Below are 17703 nucleotides of genomic sequence, written 5' to 3' on the forward strand. Positions count from 1 at the left end.
CAACCAGAGGACCGACGGCTTAAGGTCCTCTCCGAGGGACCTGGTAATGAGGATAAATGCCTGACCAAAGGGCACTAGCGCACCAAGTAGGAATCGAACCGGGTTAGCGGAATCAGAAATCCCCGTTCTACCGACTGAGCTAACGTGCCTCCTATAAATAAGAAGGCTTAATTTGGAAAACTTTCATTCTGAACTCCTAATGAATCATATATAAAATTAATCATTGATGTAATATGCTACTTGACCTTCTGCCTTGATATGAATATCATTTTATTTGAAAAAAAAAGTGTTTGTTCTCATTTGACCATGGTTAATCATTTTACGAATGGGCCGCGCAGAAATCTAATTATGAGAATGAAAAGAATGTTCAACTTCAATGTATGAAGTCTCTCTGACGAAACGAGCTCAGTTTGCTGAATGATAAATCTCCCATCAAAGACGTGATGTCATCTGAAATTGTCAATTCCTGTATAAATCAGTCCAAACGGAAATCCCCATTACCGTCACGGAAAATGATAAAAGGGCTCCCACTTCTCTTTCTTTACAACGTGACAGGATGTTCGGGGAAGGGGCGAAGGTTGCGTGATAGGGGTGTAAGCAACAGAATGACAGTGCCTATTGCCACTTTCCAGATGAAATCAATTTAGATGACATTTATTGAGAGTTTGCTTAAAAGGCCGTTATTTCCGCCTTCAATAATGACAATGAAATCATGATGTGATTCTTCAACCGTATGTTCTTCAGCGAAATGAAAATTCTATTAGATGGACCTATGCGGCCATGTTATCATTTATCAATCATTTTCCTTAATGAATTCAGGGTCATCTGTCATTTGTAAATAAAATTGTATATTATGAAAGGGCGCGGTGGTCGTTTGTAGCTAAAATGTGAATTTGTCCACCCCTGTGTGTGTGAGTGTGGAGAAGGGAGAGTGGGCCACACACATCCCAAGGATCATCCATTATAGGCCTAACACAATAAAGGAGGGACACTTGGCACCTTATTGATACCTTTGTTTACTTGCTTACGAAATGACGGTGATTGAAAAAAAGGTCAAAAATAAAGTAAAAGAAGAAATAGAGGTACTGTATGTTGTTGCGGCTAAGTGAATAAGCCTCCGGACTTTAAACACACGGTACGGGGTACGAATCCCTCCGCGGCACTCGCGTCCATCGGCAAGACGTTTATCTATATCTGCCACTCTCCATCCAGGTGGTTTCATAAAGCTGTTCGTAAGTTAAGAGCGACTTTAAGAACGACTGGTGATCCTTTCTTGTGGTAAAGGGTATATTCATTGGCGATGGTTAAGCGCATAGGAAAGGTTCACCAGTCCCTCTTAAAGTTGCTCTTAACTTACGAACAACTTTATGAAACGGCCCCCAGGTGTATACATGGGTACCCAGTATATACATGCGGTTGGAAGTAATTCCTTGAATGCGTGAGCACCCGATCGGTGTAACCTTGCTAAAGTGTTAAAACCGGGTAATAAATAGTATGCAGCGCTTAGAAACATTTTATGAAGCGATGTATAAATGTTGCATATTATCATTATTATCAATATTTTATTAATATCATCATCATTCATAAAGACATAGTTGTGATAACGACACTGCTTACCAAGTAGTCCAGCTAAAAGGGTCACAACATTGAATCATGTTTGTATGTTGTCATTTTCAGACCAGATGGCGAGGGTGGTCATCTCAACGAAATCATCGACCAGCTCCAGCATAGCAACAACAATGGCTACTCTAATGGAAGCCACCACCACGCGTACGACAGCGGTCGTAAGCGATCTCACGGCGTCGACAATCCGAGCCCGACGGGGTCCAGCCCGTCGTCTATGCCGTGCGGGCTTGCGTTGGTGAAGCGACCACGGAGCGTCTCGCCGAGAGACGACGATATCTATGACGAACAGCAACGGAAGATATTCGAAGCTGCAAACTCGCCAGAGCCTCAGAATATAGGTGAGTTTCTTGAATAAAGTAACCAAATTGTTCAATGATATCAAGACTCAAGACATACATGTAGATTAGTTGGGCGCATACCTCAAGAATATGGAGATTTTATACAGTGTTTGTTAACAATTGCCCATTAGAAAAATCACCTGGAGATGAATAAGATAGTAGGTCTATGACAATCACACTCCATTAAGTGCCTTAAGATTCTCTTAATGGGTCAACTTTCTCTTATAGGAGAATTTTTAAGGGATAATACACAGAGGGAAACAGCGTTGAACGTGACTAAAAAGATAATCGGAAGCACGAAATGTGCGCTGCTGATTGGACAAAAATCTAGTTGCGTTTGATTTTATTTTTTGTGTACAACGGCCTGCTGATAATGGCTATTGCAATTGTCTCAAGTTATTGAAGGCCTACATCCTATTCATCCATTAAAGTATTTACAAAAGCCATTACTGTCATTATAGAAAACCTTCGTCGTTCACTCAACTTGAGTTCAAGCCGCTCCAACTCCCCATCAAACAGCGACCACCAGTCTCCCGGCACCGGATCGCATCCCGTGTTCTACGGTTGCCATGGAAACGGACGAAACGCCCCAACCGTAATGGTCGCGGCATCAATAAACAACAGCAACACTACTTTGCTAACAAACGGTTCGGGGCCCGCAGATCTCAGCCGCCACTCGTCCGCTTCGCAGCAGAGCGCCACATCGACGCGGCTATTGCTTTCACAACCGCCTCAGATGATAGTGAAACATCAGACGAAATCCCGCAAGCAGACTGCACCGCAGCACCTAGACGTCGGTAACCACGGAGACGAGGTAAATAAAACCGCAAAACCGCCGTTGCGGCATCGGTATGAAACACTTGCAAAACTTGTAAGATCAAGCAGTAATTTATCGGAGATAGAATTTAAAGAGGGGAGTAATGGCCTCCATTTCAATCTAAAAAAAAATCTGTTGTCGGCGGTTGTGACTAAATCGGTGTGCCATTCATGACTGATCCATGGCTGGAAATAACGGTTACTCTAAAAGGTTTCCAGTGTAAAGCTGCTTTCATTTTAACACAAGAGGCTCCGCCGATTCGTGGATCACTGGGATACATTCACTTTTGCTCAGATATTTCATTCCGAGTTTTTTTCTTTCCCACTTTCTTTAATAGATTTTTAAAGTCTTTTATGATCAAATAGATAATTTTAAAATAATATTCCATCAAGGAATGAAAATATAAATATAGAATTACGAGGATAAAGAGTTGATGATTGCAACCAATTTGCTAATCAAGGCCGCCGATAAAAAAATGTTATTCTTATTCATAGTATGATTCAACAAAATAAGCCTTCCGTATTATTCTTATTCATTTGGTAATGCTCTATTTCAGGCTCATCCTCATCGGGCCGCCCACATCGTTCTTTCAACTTACTCTGGACAATCATATAAAGCAAATGCTGCAGTCCGGCCAAGGTATAATGGAATTTACTTTATGAGATCTTTCACCACTAATACTAATAGACCTTGGACCCGTTGCATGAAGCTTTTGCCATAAAAAAAAAACTCTGGCAAATAACGAAAACTCTGGCAAAAAAAATTATTTCATTGGAAATTACACATAAAAAAACTCTGGCAAAAAAATTGCCAGAGTTTTTTATGGCTAAAGTTTTATGCAACAGGTCCCTTATGTATATGACGTCATATTCTCATAGCGCCCTCCCTCAGAGTATACAAGAATACGTGTACTAAACGGAATTGTCAGAGATGCGCCAGCTATTCAGATTACCAACACATGCAAGCTAATGGCATCAGCCTCGAAGATGGTGGCACGATGACGTCATTGAATAAGGTCTATTGGCGGGTTCAGCAAGAAATGTATTTTAAGTATTCATATATGTGGCAATCTGGAAGACAGGAATAAACGTGTTTTTTTTTTTTTTGGGGGGGGGGGATTTATATAATTTTTTTAAACACTTTTCTTCCATCCTCATCACCGAAGGCACAAAGATCAACTTAAAACTTTTGGTATATCTGGCGCAACGAGCTGCATAACTCCTTTATATACACCGGCGTGTGGGCTTTTCATTATTAAAAATATAACAAGAAAGTATTCTTGTCTTCGGGAAACTTGCAGATTATTTTCAGCCTGTTCATTTAACTGAATAATGTTAAGACTATTAAAAATGATGGCAAAACTTCACAAAATCATGAACCTTACCTTATTCATTTAATTCAGTCATGGTATCTTAATATCTATGTTCTGTTAAATTTCTGAATCCAATCCCCCCCTCCTCATATTTGGAGAACAATTAATTGATATATATCAAACATGTCACAATGGAATCTTGGTTTTTATGAAACTTACGTTTTCCTTGTTATAGATATCAGTCGACACCTGTATACAACCACCGCGGCACCACCAACTCGTCTTCTACCCATCACGCCACGGGAAGCTCCGGGGAGCTGAACCTCTCAACAAACGGCGGTTCGCGGCGAACGCAATCTTCCAACATGGCGGCCGTAACGCGAAGCCCGTCATCACAGCGAACCCCCGGCGCTCAGATGAAGATGATCGAACTCACTCGGCCCGAGATCGGTCCCTCATCCAGCAGCGGGTTCAGCAGTAGACCAAGCAGCACACATAGCAGCTCAAATATAGGTAGGCCTACGAAAAGATACGATATATATACCCAGTTGTTGTGTGACCGGACAGGTTGTGTGTCCGAACGATCAATTTTAGAAAGTCATTTGGAAAAAATTACATGCGAAGTTTCATCAATTTTTAGTACAAAATGTGAGGAAATATTATAAAGAACAAAATAGAAGATGATTACAAGTATTGAATTCATATTTTTAGTGTAATCCAAAGACAAAAAAGAAGGCTTCAAAAAGATAAACTGTCCGGACACCCGACCCCCCATCCTACAATATAAACAAAGATTTTTGTAACGTCCTCACTTCAGGCCATTGACGGGGCCATTGACCATAAAAAACACCATGAAATAGCATAAGCTTACATGCAGTGCAGTGTGCACAAGTTTTTAAGTAGTGAGTTTACATCTTATGAAGATAGGCATCATACTTTTTGATGTGGTCTTTTAAAGTGTGGGTTATCATGACAAGTATTAGAGTCGCATAATTTTGTCCAAATGGGAGAGATGTAGAGGGAGGGGGGGGGGAGGGGTGGCAGGAAGAATAAAGAATATTGAATATTCATAAAAGCCAAACAACTGAAACACTAAAACTTTTAGTAAAAGTTCTTTAAAAGTGTAATAAGCTTACAGTGCATTTTTAGAGTAGTGAGTTTACATCTTATGAAGATAGGCATACTTATTGATGTGGTTTCTATAAAATGGGTTATCATGAAAATTATTGGAGTCGCATAATTTCATACCAAATGAAAGAGAGAATAACTGATAATAACAAGACTAAAAAAATGTCGAAAGTGCAATAAACTTACAGTGCATTTCCAGAGCAGTGAGTTAACATCTTATGAAGATAGGCATACTTTTTGATGTGGTCTTTTTAAATATGGGTTATCAGGATAAAAATATTGGACTCGTATAAATACCAAATGTAAGAAAATTGATAATGGGAAGGGGGGCAGGGAGAGGGGAGGTGAATAACAGATAAAAACCAAACAACCGAGTTTGTCAAAAGTAATAAACTGACAGAGCGTTTTTAGAGTAGTGAGTTTACATCTTGTGAAGCTAGGCATCATATTTCTTGATGTGGTGTTCTAAAATGTGGGTTATCATGAAAAGTATTTTGAGTCGCATAATTCTGTACCAAATAAGAGAGAGGGGGTGGCAGAAAGAAGGGTGATGAATAAGAGATAAAAACTAAACAAGAAAAACACAAAAAAATGTCGAAAGAGTAATAAGCTTTCAGTGCATTGTAGTGAAATTACATCTTTAATATGAATAGAGACACCATACTTTTTAATTTGGTCTTATAACATGTGGGTGATGATCATAAAAAACAGTTTACTTGCATTCTTATGAATATAGAATGAGAAAGAGAGGGGGGCAGGAGAGAGAGGGGATGGGGCAAAAGGGAAGAATGTGTGGTGTTGAGCAGATAATTTTTTCAGGCTCCATCTTTCAATGTTGAACAATCTAAAAGGTATGTCACCATATAAACAACATCACTCGAGTTACCAGGACCAGTATTGCAGCATTAAGCAAGTGACTTATTTTCCTTTCTCTTGTGTCAGGCGAAGAAGGCAGATCACATACTCCTGTCCATCCTCAAATTGGCAATGCAGACACAGTCTTTCTCCCCGCAGATATAACATCATGGTCCATCTCGGACGTTTCTCACTTTGTCCAGTCATTGAAAGGATGTGAAGACTATTGTCAAGTGAGTTTATTTTCTTGAGGCTACTTAATTAAAAAAAAATTTGTGTGTGTGTGTGTATGTGGGGGGGGGGGGGTGGTGCATCGTCATGGAAAGCTACTGCGTATGTTATACACCGTAGGCAGCACCCCCCCCCTGGAAATCCCGCTGGTATTCTAAAAAGTAGAAATCTAATCAGAATCACGTTCGTTTGGGAGTGAAAACCTTAATTTTTCATATTTTTTGCTTGTCAATTTTATTTTTTCAAAACCAGCACCCCCCCTGGAAATAAATTGTTCCCAGGGCTCTGGTGTGTAGTTTAAAAAACCAATTTCATAAACATTAAATTGGAAGATTCAATTTTCAGTGTAATAACCAATTCTAAAAGACCTATTCCAAGAAAACCAGCATTAACGAAAGAGGATACTAAATCGTTTTTGTCTCACCTGCATAGCAGAGTGAGACTATAGGCGCCGCTTTTCCGACGGCGGCGGCGACGGCGGCGGCGGCGACGGCGGCGGCGGCGTCAACACCAAATCTTAACCTGAGGTTAAGTTTTTGAAATGACAGCATAACTTAGAAAGTATATGGACCTAGTTCATGAAACTTGGCCATAAGGTTAATCAAGTATTACTGAACATCCTGCCTGAGTTTCATGTCACATGACCAAGGTCAAAGGTCATTTAGGGTCAATGAACTTAGACCATGTTGGGGGAATCAACATCAAAATCTTAACCTAAGGTTAAGTTTTTGAAATGTCATCATAACTTAGAAAATATATGGACCTAGTTCATGAAACTTATACATAAGGTTAATCAAGTATCACTGAACATCCTGCATGAGTTTCACATCACATGACCAAGGTCAAAGGTCATTTAGGGTCAATGAACTTTGGCCGAATTGGGGGTATCTGTTGAATTACCATCATAACTTTGAAAGTTTATGGATCTGATTCATGAAACTTGGACATAATAGTAATCAAGTATTACTGAACATCCTGTGCAAGTTTCAGGTCACACGATCAAGGTCAAAGGTCATTTAGGGTCAATGAACTTTGGCCAAATTGGGGTATTTGTTGAATTACAGCCATAAATTTGAAAGTGTGTTGGTCTAGTTCATAAAACTTGGACATAATAGTAATCAAGTATCACTGAACATCCTGTGCGAGTTTCAGGTCACATGATCAAGGTCAAAGGTCATGTAAGGTCAAAGAACTTTGGCCACGTTGGGGGTATTTGTTGAATTGCCATCATATCTCTATAAGTGTATTGGTCTAGTTCATAAAACGTGGAAATAAGAGTAACCAAGTATCACTGAACATCTTGTGCGAGTTATAGTAGTTTTCAAAATCAGCACTGCTGCTATATTGAATCGCGTGATGCAGGTGAGACGGCCAGAGGCATTCCACTTGTTAATGATTGAATTCATATATTCAAGAAGATTCCATCAATTAACTATCATAAACTTTTCCCTGTGCATTTGTACAATTTAATGTTGGAATTATAATCTGATTTTTTTTCTTCCAATGGTAGGTGTTCCGGGAGCAAGCCATTGATGGTGAGATTCTTCCCGTACTCACCGAAGATCACCTTCTTCACAACATGGGTCTGAAGCTGGGACCGGCTCTCAAGATCAGACTCCACGTTGCCAGACGTCTGGGCTTCACGCTGGACGGTCAGTACTATAACACCAGCGTACCTCCTCAACCCACCCCCCACACACCCCAGCTCCCACCACCGACGTTAACACCTCAAGAATCAGCAGCCACCCCTGCCCCGCCCCGTTCGGTTACACCAGCGACGGGAACTTCAAAACCTTCTAGCGAGGTGTTCACAGATGATGTGTAGTAGTCGGGAAGTGCCTTTTACAGTTGCAGACTTTCATAACAGCCAGCTTACAGAGGATGTTAATTGCTTAGCAAGTGCCCTATAGTCATTTCAGACTTTCGTAACATTCGTCATTACCTGTGCTATGGAGTGATTGTTGCCGTTGGGCTAGATGTGACCCGTCTGTTTAAGGAATGTTACTTGTTGGTGAATCCTAGACAGTTCATAACTGTAACATAACCAGACAACTCCCATGGCATAATTGTTCTGATAGAGCGAAAGACAGAAGCCAGGAAGGAGTTTCAGATAGGAATTCAGTTTGACTTCGAGTTGCGCTTAAAATTCCTAGTCGTTTATGGTGCATCAACACATCTCCATATTTGTGATTTCATGCTAAGGCTTAGAGACGTACGTGCCTTCGTGAGATAACATCAAAGAGATTTATATTTTCAATATACCATATGCATTCACTTGAACATGATCTTCCATTTAAACAGGACTATATAGGTGAAACAGCCAAAAGGTCTATGATGTTACAGCTGGAACTGTGATGTCATCATTCATATTCATTCTACATCATTTGATTTAAGTAAGAAAAGTCCATGTTTCTAAAAATATGCATTTTAATTTGTTACTGAAGTGTGCAAATGTTCACAATTTTGTCACCATCATGTTAACCCCAGGTTTTCGAGTTTTTCTTGTGGATCTATCAACAAATCAAAAGTACAAGCCTTAAACTATATCTGCTGAGAGAGAAATAAGTTAAAGTTTAAAAAAAAATTATTGTATGTCATGAAGGTAAAGAGCAATTTTTCTTGATTTTACTTTGAAATTTATACTTGTCTAAAAATTGTAGAAAAGTGCTATCCACTACTATTTATACTTTGTCAGCAGATTTTACTCAATGGGGCCGTATGTTAATATGAATCCTCGTAAAATAAATTGGACCCACGTTGTCTGCAGGATCTGATAAAAAGGATTCATCCTAAATAATCTCGCACTCACTTTCTAAAAGTAGGACAGAAAAAGCACACTAATATATTCACAGAACTAATTATATAATTTTGTTTTTAAGATAAATATAGTGTATGAACAGCAGAGTATTTATTTTTAGATATATCTGCGACATTCACTGAAGCTTCTCTGGCTAGTGCAATCTTTCTTCATATTCTGGGTATCTCAAAAAAAGTGTAAGTGTTTTCTTAATTTGATGTTTGAAGGTTGCTTACACTCGCCGACTCGAGCCTTCTACTCAAGTCTCTCACCCTGCCTACTACTCGGCTTTCCACTCCTGGTTTACAGTCCTTTTAAGGACTACACTCATTCAAAAAGAATACTCTACTTCCCAACCTCCACTTTCTCGCCTTTCCATTTCACCTCCATTTCTAACCACCTATCTCGGTCCTTCCTGGACTTTACACATTCCACGAGCGTTCTACATTTGTCTTCAAAAAGACAGATTTCCCCCATATATGATGCAAAGATCATTGCATTCAGTGTATTTTTTTTTTTAATCCTTTCTTCTCAAATGACCATTCATATGACCTGTATGATGTGAAGGGGCAGCTGTCCCACACACCTCTTGTCAATTTCAACTGTTTCAAGTTGACCTGCAACCTTAGGCTTCTCACGAACAGCATTACATCATGAAAGGCTCTAGGACATCGCCCAAATCTGCAAAATTCTAAAATGTTTGCATTTTAAGAAATGTCATGGGAATCCCCCTTAATAGGCAAAGCTCTTTATGATCCACCATTCTGCTTTTTTTTTTTTGGACATCCTGTATGTTGCAATATTTCTTGCCAGGGTAATATACCCAACGGACGTGATCAATTTCATCCAAACGATTGGAAAAAATATGCAAATACTTTGCACATTTGCAGATTATCTGTCACAATTATATTTGAATATTTCAAGATATTACCACTGTTTCAGTTTTTGCCAAGACCTAAACATGAATATTTGTCAAGTTTTAAGTTTCAGGTAACTTAACTTATGCATGTGTATTGCAAACTTTGATACATTTTGTTTCTCATTCCTTGCCTTTTTTTTCATGTAGAATATTTCATTAACATGTCAGAAACTTCATTTTTTAGTGGGTAACTATGTAGATTTGCAATTTATTTGTTCATTCTGTTTTGGAAGTTTGATATGTATGTATATTTGTAAATTCTATTTATTGTTAAAAACTTTCATTTCGCTTTCTTTCACAGTTTTTGAATTTCTTTGCAGCTCGTTGCATATTCAAGATATTTTGCATTGTATTAAGCTTGTATCAGATGTATGTATATATTGCCTTTTCTAAAAAAGAAATTATATATTAGTGCCTTTATCGCTTCCATATTGTATAAATATGTGAATACCAAATGTATGTGCATCGACAAAAAACTAAGAACAAAGGGGTTTTTGTAATAAGAAGTGCTAATACCTGTTGTATCAAATGGATATTTTAATAAATTTATTTTGATAATGAAGTTTGGTGGATATTGTATTTTGTTTGTAAACTGATTCTACCGCAAGGTCTGTAAAGCGGGCCATGTTTCGATACTTGGATGCTAGCATTGTCATGAAAGCAAGAAGTTTTCAGTTTAGGGTAATTCATAAAATAATCAACCATTCTGTACACCTGACCCCCATTTTTAAAGGGATACTCCAGGCTGTGAATTTTACTCTATTTATTTAGAAATAAATATCTTCAGCCCAGAGCATCCCTTTAAGAATTCTTAAATCACTTCGTGAAACTGCTTAGGTAATGATCATTTCATAGCATTTAAGACAGTCATAGAATCAGAAATCATGAGCTGTGGGTTGGACACACACATTTAGTGGAATTGCCCTTCACGTTATTCCAAGAAAGTTTCTACACTTAATTCAACCCCCCTCCCCCCAAAAAAAAAGAGCTCAATAAACTTGATTGGCCATTTGGCCTACAAAACAAAGTAAAACACAACTTGCTCTTTGTCAACCATTTCAGTTTCAGAGGTGTGCTGCTATAACAGCCACCTCCAATGCACGTTATGCACCAAACAAATAAACTTTCTTGATCTTTCTTCTTTCTAAATGATCTCCCTTAACCCTAACTCCTATTTCCAGGATAGCTTGCAGTCATATTAACAATGTGAACTACAGACACAAAAAATATACTTTCAACTGCATTATATCTGCAAATATTGATCAATTTTTATTTGTCTTTATATTACTACATCAATTTACTTGTCAGTCATGAAGTTAATTGATTTATACAGGGGATCTTAAAGTATATTATTATACTTTGATGGAAGACTTGCGTATCACCTCTTGGGCTATTTCATTCATTCATGCTAGCCTACGACCAAGGCCCCCGTAACAAAAACCTTAGCATAGATCATGTGCAGGGGCAGATCCAGGATTTCCAAAAGGGGGGGGGGCACATTTTCCTGAGGAAAAATTTGACAAGAAAAAAAAGTATTCGGGGGGGGGGGGGGGGACACTTCAGTTTTAACAGCATTTTTACATTACAAATTTTAATTGTGCCTCTCAAAAGTGGGGGGGGGGGGCATGGGCCGGCTTTGCCCCTCCCCCCCTGGATCCGCCAGTGCATGGATCATCAAGCATACAAATAAACTGGACGATTGATCACTTAAATTGGGTAAAAGTGGAAATTAATTCAGTCTGATAAAAAGAAGATTGAAAAAGAGAACCCAGGCCAAGTAACAAAGCTTTGTGATTGATCATGGGGCTAATTTTTTATAATTGACCATACAAAATACAATCAATCATAGAAGTTGGTCCACCCATGAATAATCTAAGCTTCATGTTACAAGGCCTAAGGGTCCGTTTCATAAAGAGTTACAACTAGAGCAACCTTGCCATTATGGCAACTACCACACAAACCTTGATTACGATTGGCTGCCCAGTATTATTTCCATGGTAACTGCCATAATGGCAAAGTTACAACAGTTATATTAGAGGTTTTGTCAACTGCAAACCAACACATCCTCTAGCTTTTCTTGTTGACTTTCTTCTTGTTCTTCTTCTTCTGAGACTTTAGCGATTTCTTCAGAGCTTGTTGGACACCTTTAGGTTTACCCTTTGATGATTTGGAGGTCTTTTTACTTGGCCTTGACTTTCCTTTCACATCGTCGTCCTCATCGGACCACATTGAAAAGTCCTCTACCACATCGTCCTGGTCATCGCCACCCTCCCAGATGTCCTCTTTCCTGGGTTTGGATGCTATCTTTGACGACCTCTTCAAAGAGTCCTTTGACGTTGACTGGTCTTCAACATCTTCATCCTCATCGCCCTCTTCCTCATCATCATCATAACTTAAATCAGCAAAGTCCTCTTCATCTAAATCTTCCAGGTCATCGTCATCGTCTTCATCGTCACCATCACTGTACTTTCCCTTCTTCTTTGGACGCTCCTGCAACCTCTTCTGCTTGCGCTCCACCCTCTTGAAGAGATCTTCCTCGTCGTCTGATCCGACGTCCTTCTTGAAGAGGTCCTTCATCTCCATCTTGCTCTCTAGCTTCCTCTTCTTGCTCTGAGTCATTGTGGGAATCTTATCGTCAACAAGCTGGGGATAAACACACAAAAAGAAAGAAGAAATTTAGCACACAGTCACTACTGCATACCGGGGCATTCACTTCATTTCTATTTTAAGCAGGCAGAGTATAATATATGAGAGCACTTCTAGCAGGATTTGTTTCCCAATTCAACAACTGATCTGTCCCTTTAATCATAAATACAATTATAAAAAAACATTTCTGATTTGGAGGTAATTTGATTTGGCTTTATAAGAAGATGCCAATACACCAGACGGTGGCCTGTACTGTTTCCAGAAGTAAAAGACTTGACTCACTCTTTCTTTGCCTGCTTCCTCGTGTTTCAATTCTCTTTCTCTAAGCTTCTTGTAGGTCACATAGGTTTTCAAGATGGCCGTTCCTTGCTCTCGACTCTTCATCTCCCATGCCTTCTGAAAAATCAAATCAGCATTAAAATATTGAATGATAAACAAAAAAAAAAAAATATATGAAAATATAAATTTTCAACAATCCCACACAATATTGACACAAAAACCAATTATTTTATATCATCAAATTAAAAATGTTCTTGAACTCTCTACAGACCCGCTGCCCTTATTTTTTGGCTTTGACTAAAACAAATTTCAAATCTCCAAAGTGGACTTCTTCTTCATTTTTTAAGTTCTGATCATTTCATTTTCATGTAGAATGAAAGCTTTCAAAGCAAACAGGGAATTTGCATTAGTTAAACAATGGTTTCACTTGTGTGATTTTGGGATTATTGAAATGATAACAAATTCACACAGTTTTCTCAAATGGTAGCTTCACCACACAAAAACAAACATATGGGACCACACAAAATTCTTGCATTGACACTTGGGCAGTAGTTTTCAGACTTTACTTGTCATGTTTCCAATATGAGATAAACACTTGGAAATTTGAATGGACTTGTCAGACATTTTATTGGACAAGTCCTGTTTTATCCGACAATTACCTTAGTAGCTGTGCTTCTAAGCCAATCAGAATGGGGGACAGGTGTCAGATCCGACAACTTGGACGAAAATAGTGATCAAACGCTCCCCAGATATACTCACAACTGCTCTGTCGTCTGCTAGTCCGAATGAAACCTTTTCTCTCCTCTTTGTTATCTCTTGGCAATTCTCCAAGACTTTATCCAAGAACTGCTTCATCTGACGAGTAAAGTTGGCAACCTTGCATTTCTTCAGGAACGTTCTCAACTGAAAAAATAAAGGGGGATACGTAATAGAAAATGAGGATTTTTAGTGACAGAAATAATAATAATAATATGAACTATTTATATAACGCAGCTACTATATTACTATACTCTACCGCGGCGCTTAACAACTGGTATCATAATTATTATTACCCCAGCTGTAGCCGAACCGTCTTACAGGCGCTCGAGCATTCGAGGAATTTCTTCCTACCGGTTACCCTTTCACCTCACCTGGGTTGAGTGCAGCACAATGTGGGGAAATTTCTTGCTGAAGAAAAACGCGCCATGGCTGGGAATCGAACCCACGTCCCTAAGATTGAAAGACGTAACCACTAGACCACGACGCCCTCACAAGAGAGACAGAAATTCAAGATGAAGTAAATATAGAGACCTGAATAGTTCACACCATGTACATGTGAAGAGCCATTATTCAACATCTAATTTTTTTTCAAAATTCAGTCACAGCAGAATTCAATCTTCAGGAAAATATACTTCCATAAAGTTCTTCTTGTTAAGAATAGCTCCTTAAAATCCATTCGAGAACGAGAATATTTTGTCATCAAAGTATAGCAAGAATCTTTTCCCTCTTCATTGTAAATCATTTTGTGTAGTGACTCTCTACAAGTCTTTGCTGGTTTGGGGCAAAAAGGCAATAACCTTGACATTACGAACAACAACATGCAAATGAATAGCAATCATACAATCATATAATGATGGCAACATCAGGCCCAAATGATCAAACAATGAAATTAAGGTTGGAAAAATGAGAAAAGAATATAAGTAAAATTTACCTCTAAGACAACAGGAAGGGCTAGTTCAGGGAAGCCGATACGATGGCAATGAACCTGAAGATGCTCTATGAGAAGATCATATACCTGATCCATTACTCCATCCTAAAAGAATGTTAAAACATCAGCCAAAAGTTAATATTAACATAATAATAATAATAATAGTTACATTTATATAGCGCTCATTACACTTTGTTTCTAAGCGTTTTACATTGCAATTATTATTACCCGGTCATCGGATCCTGGCATGCCGCACACAATGTATGCACTTTCTCCACTCCCTGAGGAGCATTCCAACAAGAGTCCCTAGATTCAATTGCTAAGCATACTACATAGGCTTTTGCATTCTACTGGGTACCTATTTAACACCTGGGTGGAGAGTGGCAAAGTGTGGATCGACACCTTGCCAAAGGACGCTAGGCCGTGGTGGGATTCGAACACACAACCCTCTGATTGCAAGAAGAGAATCAGAACTGCTACACCACAACACTTTAACATATTTATAAACATTATTAACATGACATATCAACAAAAAATAATTTAAAATATATTCAGGCAAGAACAATACTTTGCATTGAAAACATCAGTTTTCCCCCTTAACATTTTCACATTTCTACCTGTGCTAATGCAGTTAAAACTCACATTAACATTAGGCCTGTCATAATCCAGTTTGTAAGTCCGTGCATAACTTTATAAACAATCAATTTAAACACTATCCCCCCTCCTGTACAATATACATAGAAAAAATAAAAGGGTGAAATGTTTATCCACCTGACCTAAAAGCTTGTAAGAAAAATGATAACTCTCTCACCTTGAAAGCTCTCTCTTTCAGCTGTGAGTTTGAAAGCCGTAACATCACAGCAAAGTTGAGGGGTTTGAAGCTAGCAATGGAATGTTTCTTGTTGAAATCTGTTTGCTGGAGAACCTGAAAGAGAACCGGGAGAAACTCCTTATCATAATCAAGTTATGTCCACTTTACACTGCAGACAAAATGTGACATACGATTTAGGAGGAAATGATGGATTGGTTATCAAGGTCTTGGTTTACAGTTAATCGTCCACACTCCAGAGAAGTTGATCACGTTTTTAGAAGGGCGCTTGAGTCTGAGGTGGCTGGTCAAAGGGGAAGGGGGCGACCGAAGAAGACATGGAAGAAACAAATGGTGGAGGAAAGTACGAGGGTTGGGCTGAGGAAGAAGGATGGTCAAAGGGGAAGGGGGCGACTGAAGAAGACATTGAAGAAGCAAGTGGTGGAGGAGAGTAGGAGGGTTGGGCTGGGGAAGGAGGATGGTCAAAGGGGAAGGGGGCGACCGAAGAAGACATTGAAGAAGCAAGTGGTGGAGGAGAGTAGGAGGGTTGGGCTGAGGAAGGAGGATGGTCAAAGGGGAAGGAGGTGACCGAAGAAGACATTGAAGAAGCAAGTGGTGGAGGAGAGTAGGAGGGTTGGGCTGAGGAAGGAGGATGGTCAAAGGGGAAGGGGGCGACCGAAGAAGATATGGAAGAAGCAAGTGATGGAGGAGAGTAGGAGGGTTGGGCTGAGGAAGGAAAATGGTCAAGGGGAAGGGGGCAACCGAAGAAGAAATGGAAGAAGCAAGTGGTGGAGGAGTGTAGGAGGGTTGGGTTGAGGGAGGAGGATGGTCAAAGGGGGCGACCAAAGAAGACATGGAAGAAGCAAGTGGTGGAGGAGTGTAGGAGGGTTGGGTTGAGGGAGGAGGATGGTCAAAGGGGAAGGGGGCGACCAAAGAAGACATGGAAGAATTAAGTGGAGGAGAGAACAAGGGTTGGGCTGAGGAAGGAGGATGGTCAAAGGGGAAGGGGGTGAGCGAAGAAGACATGGAAGAAGCAAGTGGTGGAGGAGAGTAGAAGGGTTGGGTAGAGGGAGGAGGATGGTCAAAGGGGAAAGGGGAAAGGGGCAACCAAAAAAGACATGGAAGAAGAAAGTGGTGGAGGAGAGAAGGAGTGTTGGGTAGAGGAAGGATGATGCATTGAATGGAGTGAAGTGGAGGGAAGGGGTGAGGGTGCATTCTGTGAGTGTGAGGTGTATACAGCAACCCCTACAGTAGAACACTAAACCGGATTTATAATCTGGATGACTATCTGTGCCATCTCCTCCCCCTTCTCTCTCTTTCTATACTTTTCTCTTAGTCTTTTTCTCTCTATAATAATAATAATAATATTTTGCATTTATATAGCGCTTAACACATCGGAACGACATCTCTAAGCGCCTTACAGATATATTATTAACCCTGTCATCGGATCCTTGCATGCCCTTGCACCTCTCACCTCCCTGGGGTGCATTCCAACAAGAGTTCCAAGACTCGATCGCTAGGCATACTACCAAAGCTTTCGCATCCTACCGGGTACCCATTTAACACCTGGGTGGAGACTGGCAAATTGTGGATTAACGCCTTGCCAAAGGACGCTAGGCCGTGGTGGGATTCGAACACATGACCCTCTGATTACGAGGCGAGAGTCAGAACCGCTACACCACGGCGCTTCCACTAATATCTACTTCATCTACTGGACCTACCTCCAATATGAATGGAAGAAGCGGGATGAATGTACCGGTAGCTTCTGAGAGGAGATTCAAGGCTCGTACAACGTGGAATCGTAGGGGGTAGTAGCGTGCAGCTGGGATAAGCCTGTGGATAAAAATAAATGTCAAAACTTCAAATTCATCCCCCTTGCTGCAAAAGGAAATTGATTCTTGGAGACACAAACTTTGTTGGATGATCTTACAATACAAAATGTACATCTCAATTGAATATTATAATATGGATTAAAGAGGTATGTTCCTAATTTCATGAGCATAGATCTAAAATTGAGAAAGTAGATCAGTCCACAATACTGCAATGATATGTGGTTACCTTGGCAATTCAGTATTTGACACTTTGAAATATGTGTATTGTGCATATCATCCACAGATTATGGGAATGCCAAATTTGATGTAAACTGTGCTAAAATATTGAAAGTATTCTGGAAGTTACTTAACAATGACTGTGTGATGTGAGTTCATTATCATGTGCAATCTCACTGACAACTACATGGTAGTGAGCATTCTCTAGGCAT

General features: G+C 39.7%; 2 protein-coding genes across 2 annotated transcripts in view; one reads left to right on the forward strand and one right to left on the reverse strand.

Moving 5' to 3' along the window:
* Positions 1-9617, forward strand: part of LOC129275759 (uncharacterized) — a 32422-nt gene extending 22805 nt beyond the window's left edge. The window contains exons 6-11 of the mRNA XM_064109110.1: positions 1678-1964; positions 2426-2778; positions 3338-3420; positions 4329-4606; positions 6164-6309; positions 7818-9617. Coding sequence (XP_063965180.1) covers positions 1678-1964; positions 2426-2778; positions 3338-3420; positions 4329-4606; positions 6164-6309; positions 7818-8132 — 1462 coding nt within the window. The 3' untranslated portion in view covers positions 8133-9617. The remainder of the gene's footprint in view (positions 1-1677; positions 1965-2425; positions 2779-3337; positions 3421-4328; positions 4607-6163; positions 6310-7817) is intronic.
* Positions 9618-11275: 1658 nt separating this feature from the next.
* On the reverse strand, positions 11276-17703 carry LOC129275756 (nucleolar complex protein 2 homolog). The gene is made up of 7 exons (XM_064109143.1): positions 17669-17703; positions 17165-17276; positions 15447-15560; positions 14639-14740; positions 13708-13851; positions 12952-13065; positions 11276-12666 (listed from the first exon to the last, which is right to left on the reverse strand). Exons 1-7 carry the CDS (start codon positions 17701-17703, stop codon positions 12091-12093), a joined length of 1197 nt encoding a protein of 398 aa, XP_063965213.1. The 3' UTR covers positions 11276-12090.

This window comes from Lytechinus pictus, chromosome 14, assembly GCF_037042905.1.
Source record: "Lytechinus pictus isolate F3 Inbred chromosome 14, Lp3.0, whole genome shotgun sequence".
Taxonomy (NCBI): Eukaryota; Metazoa; Echinodermata; class Echinoidea; order Temnopleuroida; family Toxopneustidae; genus Lytechinus; species Lytechinus pictus.

Bases quoted from the DNA above. Each gene is read 5' to 3' on its own strand.
- LOC129275756 (XM_064109143.1), bottom strand. From the start codon at position 17,703: ATGCCTAGAGAATGCTCACTACCATGTAGTTGTCA. The intron at 17,277-17,668 runs GTGAGATTGCAC...TTTTATCCACAG, and splicing joins TCACTACCATGTAGTTGTCA to GCTTATCCCAGCTGCACGCT. The intron at 15,561-17,164 runs GTAGGTCCAGTA...GTTCTCTTTCAG, and splicing joins TTCTTCCATTCATATTGGAG to GTTCTCCAGCAAACAGATTT.